At 48.5% G+C, this 25,716-nt stretch overlaps 1 protein-coding gene across 4 annotated transcripts in view; it reads right to left on the minus strand.

Annotated features, from left to right (window-relative positions):
* The window catches only part of DIS3L2 (DIS3 like 3'-5' exoribonuclease 2), a 269,396-nt gene that overhangs the window by 99,101 nt on the left and 144,579 nt on the right, over nt 1-25,716 (minus strand). For all 4 annotated transcript variants that reach the window (XM_045845838.1, XM_045845836.1, XM_045845839.1 and 1 more), the window contains one exon: nt 18,201-18,280. In XM_045845838.1, coding sequence (XP_045701794.1) covers nt 18,201-18,280 — 80 coding nt within the window. The remainder of the gene's footprint in view (nt 1-18,200; nt 18,281-25,716) is intronic.

Below are 25,716 nucleotides of genomic sequence, written 5' to 3' on the forward strand. Positions count from 1 at the left end.
GCCGGGGGCTCCTGGGCCTTGCGGAGAGGACCGGGGAGAGCCCGGTCCCCCGTCGGGCTGGGGACAGAGAGCGGGGCGCAGGCTCCCGAGGACGAGGGCGGGCACCTGGTCCTTTCTCATTTCCAGGGGAGACTGAGGTCAGAGGGGCCCAGAAGGACCCTTGAAGAGTAATTACAAGGTTAGCGGATCCGAGTAATAAGGGCTGGGAGACAGGGGGTGGTGTGAAGGGCAGGGGGGACTGGCCATGGTTTCAGGGTTCCCAGGCTGGGTGACGGGAACAGGGGGTTTCATTACACCAGTCTGTCTACTTTCATGCATGTTCGAAATTCTCTATCCAAAAATTAAGAGAAAGAAAGTTTGCAGGGGCTGAATGACGCCAAGGAAAGAAGAGTTTAAGAAGGAAAAATCCAGTTCAGTAAAACTAGCTGCATGTATTAAAGGAAAGACAAGCCAGCGGAGGCAGGAGAGGGTCACTGCTCAGGAAGAACAGACTTAAAACGCCCCCAGTGACGATCCCTGGACGTGGAGGATGCGGGGGCCTGTGCCTTTCTGCATCATATACACTTGTGATGTCTCCCGCTCTCGAAGGCTGGGAGAGCAATAATGATAAAAAGTATAAAACAAAAAATGCAAACCTGGCTTCAAAATGCCTGAGTGGTAGGACTATGAATTTTTCTTTTTGCTTATATGTAAGTTCTACATTTTCTATCATAAATGGGTTGTTTTATAGTTTTTTTAAAATAAAAACACACCAACAAAATGCCGTGCAGCCCTCCCTGCCAGCCGCCCCTCCACCCGATGCCCCGCCACACAGCACGGAAAGCCCGGTCTGGGCAGGAGGCAGCGAGAGCGGGCAGCAGCTCACCGACCACTTCCCCGGTGGAGAGCGGCAGCTAAACCCTTGCAGGCAAGTTCCCCTAGGGCGGACTCAGTAAATGAAGTGGCAGGAGCCTGGCACACCCTGTCTGAATAGGAAACAGTTCCATGCCAGAAATGTGACTCTGGTTTGTGGCAGCCTGTGGCTTTTGTCATCGCTGTGGAGGTTAAGTGTGTGTGGCCGGCATGAGGAACTCCTTCTTCCCCATGCCTGTGGGGCACAAGCAAGGCTTGCATGATCCCAGGAGACCCGTTTCCTAAAGAGGTAGGCTGGAAAACTGAATTTCAGACTACTTTCACACTCATTTGTGGATTTTTTCTTTTTTTTATGTTTTAAAGGATTTCATTTATTCATTTTTAGAGGCGGGTAGGGAGGGAGAAAGAGAAGGAGAGAAACACTGATGTGTGGTTGCCTCTCACACGCCCCCAACTGGGGACCTGGCCTGCAACCTAAGCATGTACCCTGACTGGGAATCGAACTGGTGACCCTCTGGTTCTCAGCTGGCACTCTATCCACTGAGCCACACCAGCCAGGGCAATTTTTCTATTTTTTAAAACCCTTTTTCTATTAACAAAACATAATTACAAGTCTATAAATAGTCAAATTAAACAATATATATAATCTTCAACAAGTTTTGAGGAACTATAAACAACTATGTGTATTTAGATACTGATTCACTGTTAACTATTATCAACAACTGCTTAGTTCAATTAAAGCACATTCAAACTCATCTTGAATTCTGAGGCAAAAGCTTTCAAAAGGTTTATATCCTGGTGATAAAATCCTTTATTAATTTTTCTTATTCTGGAGAAGCCTTTTTGGGTTCCTCTTACTGTTTCACCATACCCAATTAGCTCTTTTTAGACCCAGTCAGTCAGTTTCATTAATCAATCTCCTTGCATGAAGAAGCAACTTTTTCTGATTCTCCAAGGCTTCCCAGGGGTTAACAAAATGATATCCATAATTTATGCATGCTTACAACATGAGTCCACCACACTTGCTGTCCCACAACAATAGCATACTGGCTGTTTGGTTTTTAATCTACTTTTTAAAAAAAAGTATTTATTTTTCATTTTTCCCATCACAATTTATCCCCCCTATACCCTCTTCCACCTCCACCCACCCTCTCCCCACCTTGGCTGTGTGATTTTTAGGGCATTTTGTATTCATTTAATCCTTCCCTTGCTAAGAGATGATCACTCTACAGGTGAGAAACTGCAATCCAAAGAGACTGGATACCTTGCATCAAAGTCTGGCTCCTGGGACTAATCTCTTAACCGTTACTTCATGGGACCCACTCCTTGGTACCGGGTACTTGACTGACTGTAATTGCTGCTTTCTCAACGGCTGCAGGCTGCGAGCACTACCAGTGAGTGTAACGCTGAGGAAGGGTTACACGTCTACCTTGCAGGACACCTATTTAAGACAACCAAGTAGAACACAGTCTGATTTTCAACATGACCAAAAGTGACTTCTTTACGAGGACAATAAACATTCACTAAAATAAAAACCTTGTCACGCACTCCTGTCACCAAAGGTCACTTTCTATTTTTGAACTATCCGTATATGGACTACAGCTGTAAGTCAGTTTTCCAGGTTTTTTAATAAACTCCGTTTTCGTATAAAGTATTATCGATTGCCAAATTTTCTAGGTCACTGAATACTAACCCTTTAACACTTCCAGATGAAAATCCTCTGTAAATGTATCATGTACTTCCTTTTCTTAAGAGCAGAATATAATCCAGTATTAATAACTCAGGGCCACTACTACGAACATTTCTTTTGTATTCTACGACAGGTGTCGACGTGGCACAGCAGGGCAGAGGCGTCCCATGCTCAGGACACACTCTCCTATTTACTTGTCACTGCCACTGAAAGGAGTGAAGACTTTTCAGGTGCAAAACCTCCTGGCTGATTGTAACGACAGGTATCACTGATTTGACCTGGCACATGGAAGATACTCACACATTTCTTGATTAAATGAATCATCTTCACAAGAGTTCTGTGGGGTAGGTACTATTAAAATTCATGTTTTACAGATGAAGACACTTGGCTCAGAGAACTGGGAGAGCCGTTCCCCCCGGTGTCGCACGGAGTGGGCGGCGGAGCCCGGGTTAGAGCACTGCTGGACGCCCGCACGGGCGCCGTTAACTCGCAGGCCACAGGGCCACGCGGCGCGGCCGTTCCCTCCGGGGCTGCGACCACTCCGCCGTTATCAGCATCCCGCAGCCTCTTGTTCCACAGCCGCTGTATTTCTACTTCATTCACATACCATACGGTTCACTCACTTACAGTGCACAGTTCAATGGTTTTTTGTGTATACCAAGTTGTGCAACCATCGCCACAATCCACGTTAGAGGATTTCAACACCCCTGAAAGAACCCCCTGTCTGTTTTCAGCCGCCTTCCCAGCCCCAGGCAACCACTAATCTGCCTTCTGTCTCCACAAACGTGCCTCTTCTGGACACTTCACGGGAAAGGAATCAGACCCAACGTGTCTTCTCCCGGCTGCACCGCGTTCTCCAGGTCCGCCCACGCGGCAGCGGGCAGCAGCCCTCCGCTTCTCCAACGGCGAACAATACCCGCTGTGTGGCTATCCCACAGTTATTAAACCGTTTGTCATCAGCTAATAGACATTCGGGTTGTTTCCACTTTTTCTGTGCTCCTTCGCTTTTTAAAATAAACTTTTTATTGGAGCATAAAATGCAAAAAGTATACAAACCTTAAGCACACAGCTAGGTGAATTTTTACAACATGAATACACTTAGGTAATCACCCCCAGTTCAAGAAATAGAGCATAAGCAGAAATCCAGAAGTCCCCCTCATGTCTTCCTTACACCTGTCAAACAGAACTGCTTTTCTGACACCTGCGCTGCACATGCACGGGTTCGAGCAGCATGTACTGTGCGTCTGTGTATGTGCCCAGCTGCTTTTGCCAAAGACAGTTTTGAGACTCATCCATGTTGTGGTGTTCTGAATTTACTGTGTACAATGGCTGTATGGTACTCCACTGTAAGAATATTAGACAATGTGCCATTTTATGATGAAACTGCTTTGTCTTTAGCTTCTTGCTGTTAATAATAACGTTGCCATGAGCATTCCTGTGCACATGCACTCCTGCCTGCAGGGCACATAGCTGGAGGCAGGTTGTGGGGCAGGAACCCCTTCAGCTCCATCGGGTACCGTGCAATGGCTTTCCAAAATGGTTGCACCAACCTGCACCCACTCCTGCACAGGAGTGCGAGTTCTAATTGCTCCACGGGCCCACCAACTTTTGATATTGTCAGCTTTGAAAAAATAGCTATTTGGGTGGGGACACAGTAGTACCTCATTGCGGTCTGAATGTCCACCTTCCCCATGGACTGAGGACATCGAGCACTTTCACGTGGCGCTGGCTGTCTTCTTTCAGGAGGTGCCTGTTTGATTCTACACACTCTCAACAGAACGGACACCCTTTGATAGGTGTGTTGCAAGTATCTTCTCCTACTCTAGGACTTGCCTTCTCATTCTAACTCACCCTTCTCCTTCTTAGTTAGTGCTCTTTGTGTCCTGCTTAAGGAATCTTTGCCTATCCCAAGGTCGTGAGGTTACCCTTCTGTTACTCCCTTCTAGAAGTGTTAACGTTTTACCTTTTCACACTTAGATCTGTGAGCCACATGAAACTGATTTTTACATATGGTGTGAAGTAGGAGTCAAAGTTCACTTTTTCCCACATGGATAGCCACCTACCTGGCCCTGTACCATTTATTGATAAAACTGCCTTTTCCTCACTACAATGCAGTGACACCCTTGTCAAAAACCAGGGGATCACAAATGAGTGGGTCTGTTTCTGCATTCTCTCTGTTCTGCGTCCACCTTGACTTCTGAACAGCAACTGAATATATTATTTCAGCATAACCATGTCAATTTTAATCTTTCATTTTTATATTAATTTCCATTGAGCACTTCGTTTTTATCTGGCCCAGTTCTAAGTGCCAGGGATCATTCCATTTAACCTTCCCGGCAATTTGAAACGGGACTGTCACCCCCATTGTGCAGATGAGGAATGTGAGGCACAGAGAGGTTAACTCGTCCTCGGAAACACAGGCTGCGCCTCTTCTCCTTTTGCTGTTGCGCTCTGCTTTTATGGAAAGGCACCGGCCGCACATGCAACTTCTTTGGCAGCTTCTGCTAATATCTTTAAAGCTAGGTTGTGTTTTGCAACAATAGGCATAAATAGAGCTTTGTTCCTTTAGCTTTTTGTGTACTCAAAGTATTTTGGAACTGGAAGACATTTGAGAAGCTGTCTCGTCCAAATACCCATATAGCCGAGGAAAGGGAATCGCAGAGAAACCACAGACACGTCCAAACGTACACGGTGCCGCAGAGGTGGCGATGAGACACGGGCCCCGCTCCCCTGCTCCTACCCCGGCGCTCCCCCTGGTACACCGCAGCGGCCTCTCATCATGCACGGAGTGTGTTGGATCACTGGGGCTTCTTCCCTGGCTTCCAGGTTGACCTTGGTGCCAGATACTTGAGGATGCCTGACTGGTAGGTGCCAGATTATCTTGGCTTTAATGAGGAAGGAAACTGGAACCAATCAGCAGAGCTGGAAGCAGATGAACAGGCCACAGTCCAAATTTGGTTTAACAAGGTGCACTGAGACATCCATGAAAAAAGAGAATTTCCGAAGCCCAGACCCCACAGAAATCAGGCTAGAAGATTCAAATGGAACATAGGAATAAGACTTAAGAGGGGTGGAGCTGTCTCTCCACTTAATCTTTCCACTTAGATTCTGTGTCCTCAAAACAGGAACTCGCTGGCAAGCCCCCCAGAAGCCCACTCGCGTGCCAGAGGACTCGCATGACTATTCAGTTACTTGGATCTTTCGAGTCAAGGTACAATTCAGTAAAAAATGATCATACTACAAGGACAGCTAACGCTGCTCACTCGTCCATGCCCCGGATGAATGGGGAAGACAAGCACTTCCTTGAGAGCTGACCACACTACGGAGTTTCCAGTCCCCCCCCCCCAGGTGGAGGAGAAACCCTGGGCCATGCTGCAAAAGTAAGGTCTGTCTGAGATCGAGTGCTTCAGTTGCCTTGCATTTGCCTGAGGTCAGAATGCCCTCTGACCTAAGAAGCTGCAAGGGGAAAAGTAAGTGTTTCAAAGTTGGGGTGAAGAACGACTTCACATGAACGAGGCGAGGAGGAGGCTAGCACTGCAAGCTTCTCACTAGGCATCAGGAAGATGGCAGACACAAAACCCAGAAATGGACCTAGCCTGATGTGGAATTTTTCTTTTCCAAAAACCTATAGAACATTTATCAAGGTTTTTTTTTTCCCCCTAGAAAACAAGGAACAGATTTTAAACATAGTTTCTTTTAGTTAAATTAAATGTTGCATATAGATCTTATTTTTAAATGACACATGGCATGTTTCCAACATCTAATAGATTAAACTTTCCAAATTAAGTTGCTTCTCACAGTATGTGCTTGTTATTTAGGAAGGGCACCCCATGGCACGGGGCAGTTCAGGGCCCAGCTCGCCGAAGGGGACGAGTCAGAGAGACGCTGTCTCTGCAGGCCTGAAGGAAGACTCCGATACAGAGCCTATTTCATACCCAGTGACCGAAGGGACAAGAGGTTAGGATTCTGATGCCTACTTCCTGTTCCTTGTCAACAGGGGCCATGGGAAGACATGGAGTGGAAGGCGGGGCTCAGCCAGTGCGAAGGACATGGTGACACACCCTGTGCACGACCAGGTGTGGTGCCGGGCACAAGGGAACGCCACGCCGTCTGGAAGCCGCCTCGGTGTGTACGCAGCAGCAGCAGAAGCAGCAGGCCCGCTCTCCTGCTGGATGCAGAGCCAACGCCTTCAGCTTCCGCTGCTCGCGGCAATCCCACTGCCGCCGCCGCAGGGCACTGGCTGACGACAGAACGAGGCGCGGGCGAGCTCTGCCCCACAGGGCACGGGCCTCCCAGGGTTCCTCTTCCCGGGGAGGGGCGAGTCCTCAGGTGGGAAATACAGGAGGGAGGCCCAAGGCCTCCTGCTAGAATCTCTCAGGTCAGGACTTTTGAAAGCAGATGTTGAGCTGTGCCTGGGTGATGCCAGCGCAGCGTGGGGACAGGTCTAAACCTAGGTGGGCCTGGCTTACATTTAATCTTTGTGTCTTCACTTAGTTACATTTTTATATTTAACCTTAGTGTCTTCATGTTTTAAGTGCATCCATTTGAAAAATTTAAAAAGCATATAGCTAGATTTACTGGTCAAAATCCTTGGTTTTGAACTACAGAGTTACATTTAACATGTTGTTTTTTTTTTGTACCTTAGTATGTGCTTTTTATTTGTCCTACTTCTTTCTTTTTTTATTTTTCTCTTTTTAAAAAACATTTTATTGATTGTGTAGTTAACAGTTGTCTCAATTTTCCCCCTTTGCCCCCTCCACCCAGCACCCCCACACTCCCTCCAGCAATCACTCCCCCTTAGTTCAGGTCCCTGGGCCATGCATTTAAGTTGTCTTCCTCATTTCTGATACTGTTCTTAACAATCCGTCAGTTCAGTACCTACCAATCTGAACTGCTTAATCCCTGCACCTTTCTTCCCATTCTCCCCCACCCCACCCTCTCCCGACTGACAACCCTCCAAATGATCTCCATATCTCTGATCCTGGTTGTTCTGCTAGTTTTCTTTCTAGATTCAACTGTTGAGGGTTGTGAATTTATTGCCATTTTAATGTTCATAGTTTTGACCTTCTTTTTCTTAAATAAGTCCCTTTACCATTTCATAAAGTAATGGCTTGGTGATGATGAACTCCTTTAGCTTTTCCTTGTCTGGGAAGCACTTTACCTGCCCTTCCATTCTAAATGATAGCTTTGCTGGATACAGTAATCTAGGTCATAGCTCCTTTGAATATGTCTTGCCAGTCCCTTCTTGACTGCAAAGTTTTTTCTGAGAACTCAGCTGACAGTCTGATGGGAACTCCTTGGTAGGTAACTCGCTGCTTTTCTCTTGCTGCTTTTAAGACTCTCTCTTTATCTTTAACCTCTGGCATTTTAATTTTGATGTGTCTTGGTGTGGTCCTCTTTGGGTCCATCTTGTTTGGGATTCTCTGTGCTTTCCTGAACTTGTATGTCTATTTCCTTTACCAAATTAGGGAAGTTTCCTTTCATTATTGTTTTAAATAAGTTTTCAATTTCTTACTTGTCCTCTTCTCCTTCCAGCACCCCTATGATTCAGATATTGGTACGTTTGAAGTTGTCCCCGATGATCCTTAGCCTATCCTTGTGTTTTTTTTTTTATTCTTTTTTTCTTCTTGCTTTTCTGATTGAATGTTTTTTCTCCTTATGTTCCAAAACATTGATTTTGATTCTCAGCTTCATCCACTTCACTGTTGATTCCCTGTAAGTTTTTTCTTTATTTCGCTTGATGTAACTTTCATTTCTGCCTAGATCTTTTTTATGCTGTTGAAGTACCCAGTGAGTTTCTTGAGCATCCTAATAATCAGTGTTTTAAACTCTGCATCTGACAGATAGCTTATCTCCATTTCATTTAGTTCTTTTTCTGGAGTTTGTTCTGTTCTTTCATTTGGGCCATATTTCTTTGCCTCCTCATTTTGGCAGCCTCCCTGTGTTTGTTTCCATGTATTAAGTAGAGCTGCTTTGACTCCCTGTCTTAGTAGCATGGCCTATTGTAAAGAAGTACACAGGTAAATTGGATGGGGCGGAGACTTAGGTAATCACCTGGTAGGGCAACCCATGTGAACCAGGTTGAAGGAGTCTCAGATATGGTGTTGCCACTCTGTGGCTCTCTGTGGGGGAGGGCTCAGAAAGGGGACAATGCCACTGCCTGGCCTCTGGAGTTTTGTCTGGGAGGAAGCTGTCCCCCAGCTCCTGACCTGATTCCAGACACTTTAATTTTTCCCTGTATGCCACTGGTCCCTCTCAGCTTCTGCTTCATGCTGCAGCCCAGAGGTGAGTGAGTCTGCCTAAGTCCTAAGTCCATCGCAGGCCCTTTTAAGAGGAGACTCCTGAGAATCCTGCAGTTTCTTCTGCTACCTCAATCTCCACCAGTTTTTACAGCCAGAAGTTATGGGGATTTCTCTTGCTGGCACTGGAACCCTAGGCTGGGTGGTCTGGTGTGGGGCTGGGATCCCTCGCTCCTGAGGTTTCCCTCCTGATTTATATCCACCACACGTGGGGGTGGGACCACCCATTCCATGGCTCCACATCTCTGTGCCTCCGCCCCTCCTACTTGTCTGGATGAATGTGACTTCTACCATTCCCTTGTCGTCGGACTTCCACTCAGCCTGATTTTCTGATGATTCTGGGTGATACTTGTTTTGTAGCCTAGTTGTAATTTTTCCTGTGGTTGTGTGAGAAGGTATTTACTTACACCTCCATTGTGACCCTGTCCTGCCTCTTTCTACACATTTTTCCCCTCGTGTCATGCTTTTTTTTACATTGAGGTGTTTCTGTGTGTTTTCCTCATTCCATTTGCCTCTCTCTGCACGTTTGGAAGTTCTTTACTGTATTTCTATTATTCAAAAGATATTTGAAATGTTCGTGGAATAAGAACACTATAAATATAATATGTATGATATAAAATCTAAAAATAATGCAGAATATTAAAAAAGCATATGTACATGTTCATATGTTTCAAATTCTGTTCCAAAGTTAAATCGTAACATGCCAATATTTTTTCAGACATTAATGGGGTTTGGTAAAATACCCTTAGTTTGGCAATTAAACAGCACTCTAATACTAGAAAAACAGAAATGAGATCTAGTAACTATGCTTGGTATTTTGTGTCTACTTTTTAAGACTTCCATTTTGGCAGGCCCCAAAGTGGAAACAGGGATTTTTGTTATTTGAGTAAATAAATTCTGTTTTTCCCTATGACATGCATGAAAAACATTAAAGTTTGGTTATTTGTCTTATGTATTTTTGTGGGGAAGCACAGACAGCTTCTACTGTTATAGTTATGATAGGTAATTTCCATTTTTGGGTTCAGTACTTGTACCCATAGCATATGTTCATACAGTAAGTGATCTTGTAACTTCCCCTTATCTGTAACATTTGTAAAGGTAACCTTTTACAGGCTCAATTCTAAAAACTTTCTTCTTTTCTAATGTAAGCATTAAAGCTATAAATTTTCCTCCAAGTATTGCTTTAGCTGCATCCTTGCATGTTTCATGACTGTTGCGTGCATTGACGTTTACTAGAACTTCATCTGTGGCAAATCTTCAAGGCTTCTGTTGACAGTTAATTCCTCCAGAAAGAATAGGTTTGTGATTTTGCCTGGATTCTGAAAACGCTGTCTACCTGGTGCCACTGTAACTACTTGGCTTGGGATTTTACGGACCATGCAGGTAGTGTGAATGCAGGTCCTAAGAAAACTGTCTCAGTCAGCAGGCTTCAAAAGATGCTGTTAGGCTGGCTACTTCATCACATCCTTCCTTGGTTACCTGCTCTTGTTTTATTCCTGGCTTCTGAGGACTAGCCATCCTTTCTTGTCAGCTTAGCCATACATTTTTAAAAGATGTGTCATTTTCAATAGTTATATTGAAGAAGGGTTTTTTCAGGCTGTTCATTCTATAATATTACTGGAAATGTAAGTCCTATGCAAAATATTGTGTGTATATACACACCTGCACATGTTTCTGAGGAGAGAGTCCATAGCTATTATGAGATGCTCAAAGGGATTTGCGACGAGAAGAGACCACCCCCATTGCCACACAGTCTGTTTCAGCCTTCTGCAAACTAAAACAGTAGATTTTACCTGATGTTTTACAGATTTCTAGGCAAGGGGAAATTCTGCAGATAGCCATTTAAAGCTGATTTTTATTCTCAAAATGTCACCTGATTTTTATGTTCTAGTATTACCTTGATATGATCCCCATGTAGCTACCTAACCACCAAACATTCCCAACAGAAGGAACTCAGAAAATCTGTTCCATTTCCAACGTCTCAGCCAACCACTAGTTGAGACCCATCTGTCGAGAGAGATACTTGGCTTCTGGCTTTACCAACATTCCTTCTCCAATGGGGGAGCCTTTCTTAAAGACAGCTTTACTTAACGGTCAAGCCCGTTTGCCAATATAATTCTGGTTTTTATATCACACAGTGGTCTTTTCCTATTATGCTGAGATTCATTCAGAAAGTTAATTTTATCAGAAAGTACTCAGTGAATTTGAAATGGCGAAGACGCAGGCAGGAGGGAGGTGGAGGAAAATGACCAAATAAAACCATGAAACAAGTGGCCACAGCAGCCTGCAGGTGTGGAATGGGAAGAGCAGTGCAGACCATGCATGAGACACGTGAACAAAAATAATGGAGAGGGAGTGAGGCTCAGATACGCCAATCACAGCGCTGCAGGAACAGGTGTCAGGAAGGTAAGATGTAACTCAGTGATCTCCTAGTATCGCTGAGATGTGACGAAGTGAACTGAAAGAATTGATTGCAATGATAGGAAGGTACACCAAATTCCAAAAACTAGACTGTTTTAGGAGAACACGTGGAGTAGGCTCATACGGCAGCATGTAAGTCCACAGACAACTCACAGACTTAAGGGTCGAAACACAAAGGGCAAGGTAAGAAACAGAACAAGGAGTAAAGCTCCGAAGGTATACACCAGGTTGCTCAGTTAGACTAACTAGACCAAATGGATTTTTGTTTGTTTGTTTGTTTGTTTCCCAAATGGTTTTTAAACACAGGTTTTGATACTCAGGATACAGAGATATCCAAGGCACTCCTTGCCCCTAGGAAATACGCAGAAAGGGGAAGTAAGTCCACAAGCAATGATGTCTATTGGCTGCTGAGTTAGTGACAAGAAAACGTGCTGATAGGCTAGAAACAATGCATTCTGCCGGGAGGTAAGAAAGGCTCTGCAGGTTTTCTCTTGCTCTTCAATGGGATTTCAGCGGACACAGAGGGAGGCAGGGAGCAGGCATTCTGAGCAGAGGGCAGAGGGCAGAGGGCAAGCAGAGGCCCAGAGGCAGGGCAGAGTGCAGCAGGATGTGCAGAGCCTGGAGTGGCCAAGTGTCATTAGCGGGGCGTGTATATTGGGGGAAGCGGCGTTGGGAGGTGGGGATGGTCAAAGAAGAGGCTGGAGACTAATCTTAAAGGGCTTTTGTAACAAAGCTCTGCTAAAAATGTGGGCTATACCGACATGTACACGATTTTCACGCAGAAAAGCATCATGATCTGGTTCTCGTGCGTGCACGGAAGAGACAACGGGTATCGAGATGGAGGGTGGACAGGAGGAAGGAGGGAAATTACTGAAATGGCCAAGACAGTGCTAAGAGGAATCACACGTGATGCCAGGAGTCCTCTTCTAAAAAGCCTTTGGTAGACCAGGTGGCCAGTGTTGCTTTTATAAAAGGAGGGGACAGAGAAAAACATAGGCTCGGAGGGGAGGCAAGGTCCCAGCACCCTTGTCTTGGTGCCGATCATGCTTTCTCTCCCAGGAAGCTCCCAGATTGGGACCACTGTGACTTCGGCTCCCGGGCCTAGGAGGCCGAGGGTTCTGAAGAAAATCCCCTGGACTTGCCAGCAGTAACTCCAACTCAGCGTTCCTGGCCAGTGTATCTGGGCTTGGGGGTTCGGTGGGTTTCTCGTCAGTGCGCCCCCACCTCTGCCCTCGGCGGGCGGTTCTGCCCCTCCCACGGGTAACGCAGGTGGTGCCAGGTGTGAAGACTCAGCAGCAGCAGCAGCAGCCCGTTCTCTCTGACTTGCTGCTCATCTCGAAGGGAGAGCTGGTCACCCTCTGCGTTGGGCTCACTCTCCACTTATACCCTGAGTCCACCCCCTCCTTCTTCAAGACCTTGCAGCTATAATCAACTCCTCTTATTCTTGTATTTTCAATGTCTCCATCTCTCACCTCTCAATCCAGAAACAGATGCAAATCGCTTCCATCTCAAAAACAAAGGACAGCCCCCCTCACCCTGCCTTCCTGCACCCCCAGCTTTCACAGCCACGCTGCCCGCAGGAAACACTCTCCATCCCTGTCTCCCGCCGGCAGTCTGGGTTCCGCTCCTCAACGCCGCTGACTGCCGTTTCACCGAGTCACCCCAGCCGCCAAACCCGGACTTCTCTGGTCCCCTTCTGCCTGCCTGCCCTCCCCACCCGCTTCCCAACTCTTCACCCCTCCTACGGCCCGGCCCGTCTCCTCTCCTCGGCTGTGCCTCCCATGTCCCAGGCCTCACCCTCTGGGTGACTCTGGGGAGCGTCCCTCCCAGAGGTCGGCCCGGCCGTCCTCTCGGCGTGTGACTTCTCCTGGGCAGTCACTCCCAGGCCTGTGCGCTGATGACTCGCAGCTCCCCGCTCCAGCCCCGACCCCTTTTACTGGCCCCCCCGGGACTCCCACCTGGGTGCCTCCCAGGGACCGCAAACCCAACACGCGCTTTTCCGAACTTGCCACCTTCCCCCTCACACACGGGCTTCCCTCCACATGCCCTGCTGAGCGGCACTGCGTTCCACCCCGTGTCCAAGCCAGGAACCTAGATGACACTTTAGATTCTTCTCTTATATTCAGTATCGAAAGTTTATTAACTCATTAATTCAGCAGGTGTTTTCACCTGTGTCCTCGGGTTAGATGGTGTCTGTTTATCTGGTCACTTCTTATATTTGGACGGTGGGACCGGCCTTTCCTTCTTTCGAGTCAGATTGCTGTGCTCTTTGGGGAAGGGAAACATGAGCAGTGGCCCCTATTTGCGGACAGAGGGCTGTGCTCCCTGGTTCAGACACGGACGCAGCAAGGAGGGGGACACAGAGAAGGGGGACGTCAGGTCACTGCGGGTGTCCAGCCCAGGCACTCCATCCGGTCTGCCCCTAGGCTGTGACTGAGGTGTAAATTCCAGTTTCCGAAAGCCTCGGGATGAGTGATTTGTTCATTTGCTCTTCTTCATTCACCCCTACACTCATCCCACTCAGCGGTTTTCAGTACGCTGACCAAGCTGTGCAACCAACAACACTCCGATTCCAGAACACTCCGTCACTCCCAGAAGAAAGCCCGCGCCCACTGGCAGGCATTGCCCATCCTCCCCTCTCCTTGGCCCCCCAGCCCTTCATTTCTAGGGTGATCCTGACATGCTCGGCGGCAATGCATCATTAGAGGGGAAAACATCAGAGAAGTAAGACAGGAGAGGAGTGGTAGGCACCAGTTCTGTGCAGGATCTGTTGGAAGCCCGGACAGCTGAACGCCGCAGGGAGGCCCTCCCTCATCTGGCTAACCGTTTCCTCTCTCGGAGACCGGAGCAAAGCATAATGCGGGTTTATCCCAACAGAACGGGTGGTATCACTCCAGACTCTGCCAGCCCGGCGGGGAGGAACTGGCTGGGAGAGTCACCGTGCCCTGGCCACCGGCGAGGAGACGTCTGGATGCGGACAGTGAGGTGCCTCTGACCCTGTAGAGGCAGAAGGAACGCCATGGCACGGGGAAATGGGCTCAAACTTCCAGAACTGCAGGGCACAGAAGAATACACAGGGTGCTCAGCTGAGAAGCTGTGACTTGGAAACATGCAATCACTGTTATCTGGTATCTGAAGGGTTGTTGCCTGAGAGCTGAGACTTGTTGTGTAGGCCACCAGGGGCATAGATGGGACTCACGGGTGGAAAATTACAGGGAGACAGCAACACTTCAGGTCATTACAGGGGAGGGTTTCCTTAGTCACGCAATCCTCAGGCCAAATGGGCTGCCCGTAAGGGAGAGCATTAAAATGCAATCTGGACATTGAGTAAGTGGATGCAGTAGAGGCAATCTGAAAAACAGAAGGTGATGCGGCAACTGTGGCACTCCCACACTTGACTGGTGAGGTCAACTGCGGGGCGTCTTACAAGCGACCTGTTAGAGCCATAAAACCGAAGTGTGTGATTTACCGTAGTTAGACTGGGGGTTACCACTGTAACACCGCTGTTTACTTCCATTGTGAAGCACTCTCTGGAGCGAAGTGAAAAACTCCGTGTTCGTGGCCGCAGGCTGCGGAATGCTCACGGGAGCGTTCCACTCAGGTGTGTTCAGAGGTGGAGCATTACCAGGCTGGACAGACGACTGGGAGGATCCTTCCGAGGCTGAGATTCCTCCAAGGTAGGGACATGCCCCCCACCCCACCCCCAGCCTTCCAACCTCATCAGGACCCACCGGAGAACGGGGGTCCCTGTGTTTCTGCTGAATTTATCTGCGGGCGGTACAGTCAGGGTCTCAGTCTCGGACCTACGGGAGACACCAGCAACAAGCCCTGTGGCTACATCGGGAGTCTGCAGAAAGGGAGAGTGAGGACTAGATCAGCTACATCCGTCTGCGTCTTCTATTTGCACAGAACAGTCGTTCAGATGATTTCACTGTGCACAAAGAAAAGTTTATATATAGAATTGTATCCCTGAAACCTATACAATTTTATTAACCAATGTCACCCTAATAAACTCAATAAAGAAATAAATAAAATGGTTATAGATGACGTAAATATGGCCAGAAAACATTATTTGCTCTTTGAAACATTAAACATTTTTTCCTCTAAGAAAGAAATGACATGAACTGGTAACAGAACTTGAACCTAGCCAACCTCACCTCCATCCAAACTGGAACTTTTACTTTTCAGCTCCCTGGATAAATGGCCTTGGCAGAAACTGCTGTCACAAAGGCCAACTGCAGAAGTGCCACCATAAAAACACTTGACTGACCAGCTCGGGCCTTTGCAGACTCCTCCCTGACCCCGTCCCTGGTCCCTCCCTGCCGCTCTGCCAAGTGGCCAGATGTTGACTACTCCTCTGGAATGCAAGCACAGCCGAGCAGATGGAAGGTATCTAGTCACCTGGTGCAGTGCGCTACTCGGCAGCCCCGGGATTTCTGGCACCTCATAATATTTTTTATTACAAAATTTTTTTCATTATAAAACTATTATTACCACGTTATAAAAACTTGGGAACTAGAGAAAATAGAAAAATCACTTATGACCCCACCATCCCAGTGAAATCGCTGCTTGCATTTGGTGCACTGTCTGCCCTCCCTCAGGGCTCCCGGACAGAGCCCCGCGGACCCCGTGTGTGTGGCGCACCCGTGCCCCACCGCCTCCGAAAAGGGCCTGCAGCAGCCCGCGCACACCCCGGTCACCGGCCAGACGGCTCCGTGTGGACGCACTCTCTCCAAAGCCAGCCTGACTCCCGTCTTCGCGGGTTCCACCTCCTCGCCCTCCAGGCTGAAGCCTGAGCCCCGCCTGGAACTCCCCTCCCTGAACCCCGACACCCATCCCCGCCGACATGCCCTTTGTCCTCTCTCTCGTCCCGCCTCCCCAGCCCCAGCTCCTCACTACCCACCTACAGCCCCAAACAATCACAAGCCGGAGCTTCTCCAACTCGTTTCTCTGCCTCTACTTCCTCTCCTCGTCCTTCGTCTTGTGACAATAAGCTGTTTTCCTCATTTTCACTGTTCTCCCTAAACCACAGATTGAAAACAATAGATTTTGGACTGTCTGGCAAAGTAGATCCTTCGGTTACAAAAATACACATCTTGTCCCCAGTCTACCTTCCTTGCCCTACCTGTCATCTCTGCCCTACCGGAAACCTCTGCAGTGATCGGGCGCACGGGAAACTAGGGGCAGACACAGGCCGGGCCCCTGGGTTCCGCCCTGCAAGGCCAGTACCACCGGGCCGGCTGTGATGGGGTAACAGGTACTAGACCTGTCCCTCTCATGAGCAACTATGAAAGGGGGCAAAGCAAGTGAGGCAGCTGTTTGCGAGCATTCACCCACCCACGGCGGGGCTGTGCACCTGGGAGGCGGGAGTGTGGGAAGGGCGGCCCACTGTAGACGCGCTTTCTGCCCGGGGGCACGTTCCACGCCAGGGCTCAGGGGGGCGGGCTCACACCGACGGCCTCTGCACGCAGCAGACACAGCTCCAGGCGTAAGAAACCAACACGGTATTTGCCTTTTTAATCAGGGTGTTCACATTCTGGATTTTAAAAATAGACAATTCCTCAAAAATTTCCCTGGGGATTTTTCTCTTTATGTTTTATCTTCCTTTCCATTTCCGTCAGTTGAAAATACTGACCTGTCTTGCCCCTAGTTCCAAGGAGGACTCCCTCTAACAGAAGACAAACGCACCTCTAGGCAGTGGTGCTCCCTCTCTCCCTGCCCCTCTCTGCCAGCTCCACGGCCTGTTGCAGTCGAGAGGAGATCAGACGCTGCGCCCGCGCTGTTTTATGTGAGAGGAATATGTAAACACCTCTGCAATGTTTTAAGAAAGACTAAGCCACTTGGCAATCAACACTTCGCTGCTTGCTAGAACCACAGAGCGGATACCCACCCCGGGCAAGCCGTCCGAGGCCACATTGGAACCAAAGCCGTAACTGAGGATGACTGAAGCCGAGAACGTCACCCAGGCGCTGCCACCCTAGAGAGACGCATATCTGGGAAGAAATGAAACCGGGGGTTGATAGGGTTTGCTCTTCTCACACCCCCACACTTTCCTTTTTCCCTGCTGTAGTGTTCAAAGTCTGCTGGCCTCAAATCCCGCCTTTGCCTGCTTAGCTCCATCCCGAAGGAAAGTAGAAAGAGCCCCTGACAGCTCCCTTTTGCAATTTGCTGGGTACAGGAAGGCCTCCTGGGAGGAGCACGGGCTTCTCCAGCTCACGGGAGGAGCAATCCTCAGGGGAGGTGCTCCTAACACCCCCTGCCTCGCGTGCCTCTGGAGAGCCCCGCCCCTTGATTCACCCCATCCACAGTTAAGTGCAGGAAGAGAGCCCTGTGTTTCTCCCAACATAGAAGAGAGCCCTCCAGGGCCTTCTTCTAACACAGGGGTGTCAAACTCATTTTCAGGGGGGCGGGGCACATCAGCCTCGCGGTTGCCTTCAAAGGGCCGAATGTAACCCTTAGGGCTGTATAAGTGTAACTAGCTACTCCTTAACTAGCGGCAAAAAGCTCGGTGCTGCCACGGGGTGCCCAAACAAGGTGGGCACAAAGAAGGTGCCCACCGGATAAAACCAGGTGGAGGGCCAGACTGGCCCGCAGGCCTCGTGTCTGCCCCCTGTGTTCAAACACATCATACCCAAACTGGAAAAGTGCCAGGGGGCCAAGGCCTGACGTCAGTTCCTCTGCCCTCTCTGCTGCCTGCTCTAAGGCCACCGGAGACCCTGCTCTGCGGAAAGGACATCTCTCACCCTCACCAAAGTCACCACAGGAGCACAATCCTTAGGCCACACATGTGCGCAGCCTCAGTGGCTTCTGACAAGTTCAGGAACAAGGCAAACCCAAGCCTGCACCTTACGCCGCCCGGGGAGCACAAGGCAGCCAGGCCGCCCACAAGCTAGGCACACGGTCCGCCACCCAGAATGGAACCGAAATCTCTAACCTACCGTTAGCAAGTGGCTTACAGGAGAGGGCATCATCAAGGTCTCGGGCGGTTGATGGGTCAATGGTGAAGATACAGTCCTTTCTAGGAAAGATTGAAGAAATAATTAGTGATGCCACAAACAACGAAACTCTACTCAATGCAGCATAGCTTTAAAGAACGGTTATTTGGACAATGTGCAAATGGTAGGCAAAGTGAAGAGAAACTCCCACCGCGTCTCTCTGAGGAGGGGATCTTCGGTAAAGTGTGAGACTGGGGGGAGGACACTGCGGGGGACGACAAGGCTCCGTGCTGCCTCTGAGTGACTGTCCCCTTCTCCCTGTGCACCTGCTTCTCCCGGGCTCTGAAGGGAACAGGGGTGAGAAGGCGGGAGCGAGGCAGCACCCACGAACGAGGCTTCCCCAGAAGCGCCGGCCCACCAGAGCGGCAGGTCTCTTCCGTAAATCACTCCCCAACGGCCAGCTCTTCCTTTTGCTTCGCTCGTCCGTCCGCGACGGCGGATGGAGACCTGCCCGCCTTCCCCGGGTTCACGGCAGGGAGCTGGATGAGGACGATTTACTGCTCCTTCTCCTTCCTCCCCAAAGAGGGGTGTGCTAAAAAATAAGTTACCTATACGCTGGTTTCTCTTCGGATCATATAACTCTTTTGCCTTTTACAAAACTGAATCACCTAACTTTTTCTGACCCAAGAATAAGTTTTGCAAAACACCTGAAGCCATACAGTTAGCTGTAATGCAATTCTGCTTGGAAATCGTCCTCATCACAGTTTGTTTCCATGTCCCATCACCAGACATGTATCTTCCCTCACTGTCCCCACGCACGTCACCTGTACTCTGTGAAATGCCCAGCCATTCTCTTTCCGCTTTAGAGTTTCTCAAATAACACGCCCCACCCAGCCCGGCCATTCCTGGCATGTAAATACCTACAGATCAGGGCAGAGTCTGGCCCCAGCTCTCCATCCCTTCTGCCCTTTCCTCCCCCGGCACTGGCCTGGAGACGGGGGTGTTCAGCAGGTCACCAAAGGCTGTGTTCTAGTGCTAGGAACATCGCCTGCAACTCTCAAGTGTTTACAGAATGAATGAATGAATGAATGAATGCTGACAGGATGGGACAGGGAGGTGCAATTGATCCAGACACAGCAGTAATGGGCTCTAAATTGTGAGAATCTTGACCCTGATTCACAAGGTAAAGAAGAAACTGTCTGCTTCATATGCACTGAGCACTCGATAATATTTGCTGAACTGGAACTGAAATGTCAGACTTGGTGGCAGGAATAGTTTGGTCCTCCTCCTTTCATCATAATGATATCATAAGAAGCTGGAAAAACATCCCTGTAGCCAAAATAAAAAAGAACACTCTTATCTTGGGAGTGGGGGGAGGACCACAGTTTACTGATTTACTTACAGAGTTGGCTAGGAAGAAATGTTTTCTTACAATTAAATGTCTGGGTGATTTGAGACTTTTATTTCTATGAATGAATGGTAATTCCCACTAAAATATTTCCAGTCTCACCCTGGCTGGCGTGGCTAAATGGTTTGAGCACCCGCCTGAGAACAAAAGGGTTGCCAGTTCGATTCCCAGTCGGGGCACAGGCCTGGGTTGTGGGCCAGGTCCCCAGTAGGGGGCGCTTCAGAGGCAACCACACACTGATGTTTCTCTCCCTCTCTTTCTCCTTTCCTTCCCCTCTCTCTAAACAGTAAATAAATACAAATCTTTTTTTAAAATTAAAAATAAATAAAATATTTCTAGCTTCATACTGATCCAGTCATATATAACAGAGTAAAACTAAACTAAAAGGCTTCAAGTTTTAGTTTGTCCACATCTTCTTTGAGAGGACCCATGAAATGAGAAAAATCTTAGACTAAACTGTAAGTACTCAAACCAATTCTTTTCTACTTAAAAAAAAATGGACTCTTAAACCAGAAACATAAAAATCTAAATTAAAACAACTCTGAGGAACACTCATCAGGAAAGTTTGTTGGAAAAAACATACCATCAAAACATTATGCTTGATCGGGGGTGGACAAACTATAGTTCACAGGCCAAATGGGGCCTGCCACCTGTTTTGAATGGCCTGCAAGCTGAGAATGGTTTTTGCATTTTGAAATGGCTGGGAAAAAAATCAAAAGAAGAATACTTCATGACATGTAAAAACTATCTGACATTCAAGTTTCGGTTTCCACAAACGAAGCTCTACCGGCACATCAATCACCACCCGTTCTCGGTACAGCGGCCGAGTTACGTGGCTATGACAGGACTGGCTGCTTAGACCCTCTCTACCTGGCCCTTAGCAGGAAGTTTGCTGACCCCTGTTTTAAATCAGCGCTTCCCCAATATCCCAGTAAGTATTCGATGTTTTAGAAAGGTCCTGTGATTGAATCAGTTTGGGAAATGCTGAGCCAATTTCTTAATTGTAGGACTTTTGTTTTTGTTTTTGTTTTTAATTGAAGCAATCGGAGTGACGCTGGTTAATAAAACACATAGTTTCAAGGGCACAGTTCTATAATGCAAAATCCGACCGCCGTATCGGGTGCTCGCCGTCCCAGGTCAAGCCTCCTTCCGTCACCACTCCGTGGGACTTCTCAGAGCCTTCGGTGTGTTGGTACTGCACAGTTCCTGCCAGACTCGTTTGGTCTGGGCACTTTTAATGGCAGAGACTGTCCCAGATGCAAGGCCCCCCAGGCCAGGACCCTTCGAGAAGTGATGAACTGTATGGAAACACGCTGCACAAGCCGCCAACGGAGTCCTTGTCCCACATGGCACCTTGTCACCAAGCCTACCCTAAGGGCCACTGCAAGAAGTCAACGAAATGGCTGCACGGTTCACTGCAGGGATGCTGACGGGGCCTGGCCCGTCTCGTGGCTCAGCGCCCCCTCTCCGAGGGAAGCTTGCCCAGTGCCAGGACCCCTCTTCTTGTCTGCGGCCGGCTTGTTCGTACCTTGCAGCGTGGGGATTTCACCTTTCCAGATCGCCCTCTCTGCTTCGGCTGTCAGGAAACTCAAAACATTTGTGTCTTGCCGCTAAAGGATCTTATTTTTAGTCTGAACTTGGTGAACTAACCTTTATCCTGGCTGTGCCTAATTTTTCTACGTATATATTCCTTCTGCCCCATATCCTAATTTTAAAAAATTAACTGCATTAAATGTGTTACTGCAAGCTGCCTTAAACAATATTTTTAAACGCAGAGTATCAAGTAAATGCCTAGCATGTTGAGGGGGTGCGGGAAGGGAGGAAAACCTTCAGTATGGGCTACCAAGGAAACCAGCTGCTAGGCCGGGCAAACCGCGGAGCTCCCGACAAGTATGTGGGCTGTGGCAGCGGACTCCAAGTTGTCTCTCGCTATGGAAATTTGGGAGAAGCAAGGGAACAGTGAGTGACCCTGACGAAGTCCAGTCCTCAGTGCTGAGAGCCAGTGACTTAATCTGTTGTCATCGCCACAATTACGGCCCGGCCATGATGTGGCGCCTGAGGGCTCCTCCTGGTCGCGGGCCACCGCGGCTGGGAGCTGCTGGCCTCAGCACCTGGGAGCCTGGCCCCGCGGGCAGTGCGCTGGGCAGCTGTTACACTCTGTTAACATGCTTCGGATTTTACTGGCTCCTTTGCTGGAAGGCTCTGGGCTCACAACCTGCAGGGAGCAGGCTGGCCTGCCAGCTTTTAGAACCTGTGAGACCAAATATTTAAAGAGTTCCGCAACAATGGTTAGAAAGAAGCTAACCCTGACCCACAGAAAATGAAGTGCCAGGTGGGGGAGGGAGACTCCCGTTCATGAGGCTGCAGAATTCCAGTTCAGAGCAATGTTATGTAACCACAATTTCTGAAGGCACGTGACCGAGGGCTCGGTACAACATTTTAAAGTGACAGGCATCTTCTAGGATCGTTTTGTGCAAAGCCATTGGTTCAGGAAAGGAACACAGGAAGAACAACAAGGAGCCTTCCGTAACCCGTAAGAGCTGGCCCAGAGCCCCAGGAACTCAGAACAGCACAGGAAGAGTTTGTGTTCCTGTCACTCACGCGCTCCCCTTTACCTCGCGCCCTCTTCCTCCTCCAGGGCCCAGCGCCGCCACTCCTAGCGGCGGCGGAGCAGCTGTCCGGTCTCCACGGCAACTCCTACTCACCACTTGGTCACTGTTCACCTCACCGGGTTTTGGCCATGGCTCCCACCACATCATAGAAACTGCTCTCCCCACGGTCACGAGGCTGCCAGACTCACCATCTTAAAGCATGCGTCTGGTCAAAAACCTTCATCAACTCCTTACTGAGCAAAACAGAAATTCAGCTTAGAATTCAAAACCTTTCCAAGAAGGCCCCAACCTATATTTTTCAAGCAGGACTGCACATGCCCAACACGTACCTTATGTGCCAAACTGGTCTCTGAGACATTGTTGGCGTTGTCCCTAATGCTGGGACATTCCCCCACCAATCTCCACTGGCTACGATCTACATGGCTTGTAAAGGCCTGGCTGCAGTGCCATCTTTTTTCTAGGGGACCTTCGTGGCTCCAGAGTGGAAGCCACCTCTCCCCGCCTGCCCTGCCCACACCGGGACCTGTCTCTCTCCAACCGAACCGGCCACCGCCCCAGCACGCGGAGGGCTGTTCACGGATGTGTCTCACTGCAGCAACAAGGCTAGAAACCCTTCAGGGTCTGCCTGCAGCACTGGCCTGTCTCGGTGTCTCCCCCAGCACACTGGAGGCACACGTGTAAAGAATAGCTGATGGACAAGTGAATGAAAACACGACAAAAGGGCTCTCTCTAGCATTTTTCCATTCAATTCTGCCACTGTGTCTTGGGAAATGCATTTAGGATTAGGACCCATGACCTCTCGGCATCCAAACCCGTGGTCACACCACAGTGCTGTTATTTCCAGGGGTGTCCTTTCCTGTCTTACCCCATCTGCTTTTCTCTTAAAACAGTGTCCTTCGCACTGCGGCTCGGGACCATCTGTAGACCAACACAATTTACAGAGGCCCTACTCTGTCCGAGACGCGGAGTCGGCGTCCTTGCTAGCAAGCACTTCTGCCGGGAGGATCGGGGTCAGTGGTGGTGAATGGGTGAAAAGGAATGGAAAAATTTAAGACATAACCTTAAGAAAATAAAGAATGATTTTTTTTTTACTCAAACACTTTCCTAGATTAGATGGTACTGGAGTTTTATAAAGAAACCAGAAATCTTTATGTAAACTGTAGCAGGAAAAACAGCGAAAGAGCCGGAGCGCTCCATCCACGGTAACTCGACCCTCGGGCGCGCCACTTGGAGAGCCAGCCAGATGGGTGCCGGATGGGTGCCGGATGGGTGCCGGGATGGTCCAGTCAAGGCGGATGCTGAATTCACCCGCACTTCCATTTCCCCTTGGCTCTTCTCGGGGCTGGGCTGACCTCTGCTCGCGGAGGCCGAGGGAGCTGGGATCACCATCCCCACCCAGCTCCGCCCCCTGAGGCAGCGGGGCTGCACATTTTTTTCCCTCTGATGTCAGCTGTGGCCATGGGAACACTCTCCCACTCAGTTCCAAGGTCACAAGAGATGCTACCAAGTCTGACACCAATCACAGGTTTTTCGGAACAGAGGAAGACTTAGGTCTGTCTAGAGCAGAAAGAGACCTTGGTCCACCTGCCTCCTCCGGCCCAAGTGAGGAGCCGACCTGTCGGGGGCCACGGACTGAGCAGGAAGAAACGATGCGATGCTCTGGGTGGCAGGGGGGGCTTCCGTCTGGGGTCCACGGAAGGCCTCCCCCCCGCATCGGCAGGATTCTAGACCAAGTGGTTACTTTCTAGAAGACGGGTAGAAGACTGACTCAGAACTGACGGAGATGACCACCCCTTGACATTCATTTACTCGCTCACCAGCGGACCCTGTCCTTACACTTTGGAAAAAGGCCGCTGCAGCGCGGAGGCCACAGGACAGGGCTGGCATGGTGCCGTGGGAGCCGGAGACCACGGCGCGCTCCAAGCCAGCCGCGGTTTCCAGTCAGAGCCGATGCTGAAATTAGCTTTCTTCCTCTCGATTTTCATTTAGAAAAATGTCAAACTTTCAGGAAAGCTGAAAGAACAGTAAAATAAACATCCATATACTTCTCATCAAGCTTCACCAAACGCCAACCCTTTGCCATATTTGCTTTATCTTTCTCCTTCCTCTAGCTAGATTTTTTCACGTCTGAACTATTTAAAATTACGTTGCAGAGATCATGATACTTTACCCCTCCATACTTGACCATAGGTTTTCTAAGAATGAGGGCATTCTTCTACAGAAACACAATACCTTTTAGAGAGCAGAATTGGAAAATAATGGGTTCAATCATATAAAATTGCTAACATTTGACTACTTGTGGCCTGAAAACTGGCAATTTCGTGTGGTTCGACCTAACATACTGCTTGAAAGTGATGAGTTCATACCGACACCTCCAACGGAAACCTAGAGCTGCAGAGATCTCCCTCCTCCTCTCCCATTCCGTGTTTGTATCTTTATTCCTCCCGGGAGCACCTCAGCTACCGATAACTTCGCATTCAAAATAGCTTCAGAATTTTAATCCCAATACCACTGGCAACAGAGAACCTATTAAGTATAAGATTTCTTTGGAGTTCTATCCTTAGAATACAGTCACTAAGGGTATTCAGTCGAAGTGGTCTAATGTACAATACCCAAAAGTTACCTGAATTAATTCTTTTTGCTGTATGTGAGGATAACACACATCTGTTAAACATGAGAACAATTTATTTTTTAGGTCTATTTTAGAGATTTTGCATCTACTTCCTTTTAGACTTGACTTAATTTTATTGTTGAATATTTAAAACATGTAAATGGTTCAAATTTAAAGTGAGTCTTATTTTTGTCTCTATGCTTTTACTTTGATCCTGCCCATCCCCTACAAATAACTGTTTCTGTCATTTTCTGGTTTATCCTTTTTTTTTTTTGCTTTTCTTTATGGATATACATTCTTTCTTATTTCTTATACAAACAGGAATACTATAAATTCTCTCCTGCCGCCCTGGGAAGTACTCCACATAGGTTCTGGGAACGGGGTCATCAAATCATCAGAGCCGAAAGTTCCTTAACCATCACCCTAGTCCAAATCTTATCCCCGAAGTGCCAGCAAACCAAAACTCAATCAGGCAGATGGGCTTACCTCTTGAATACCTGGACAGGGAGTAGTGAAATTCACTGCCTCATTAGGCAGGCCATTTAATTTTAGAGAGCTCTAACTATTTTAGGGAGCTCTATTAGGCAGGCCATTGAATTTTAGAGAGCTCTAATTCACACTCTGAATTGAAATCCGATGCTGAGAAACTTCAGCGTTCAGCCCTTTGCAGCCACAAAGAAGGAGCTGGTTCCCGCTTTCACCACACAGTCCTCCAGACATGACTTTCCCCAAGAAACGGGCCCATCCCTTCCTTGTTTTAAATGGTTTATAACTATGTGTAATTATAGCTCTTTCATAAATTCTCACTTTCTTTGTATCCTGATCAAATCAAAATTGTAGGGACCAGTGAAACAGCAGTGTGAAGAAGGTCAAGAGAAAGAAGGGCAG

This window comes from Phyllostomus hastatus, unplaced genomic scaffold, assembly GCF_019186645.2.
Source record: "Phyllostomus hastatus isolate PE091 unplaced genomic scaffold, TTU_PhHast_1.1 phas_contig_477, whole genome shotgun sequence".
NCBI lineage: Eukaryota > Metazoa > Chordata > Mammalia > Chiroptera > Phyllostomidae > Phyllostomus > Phyllostomus hastatus.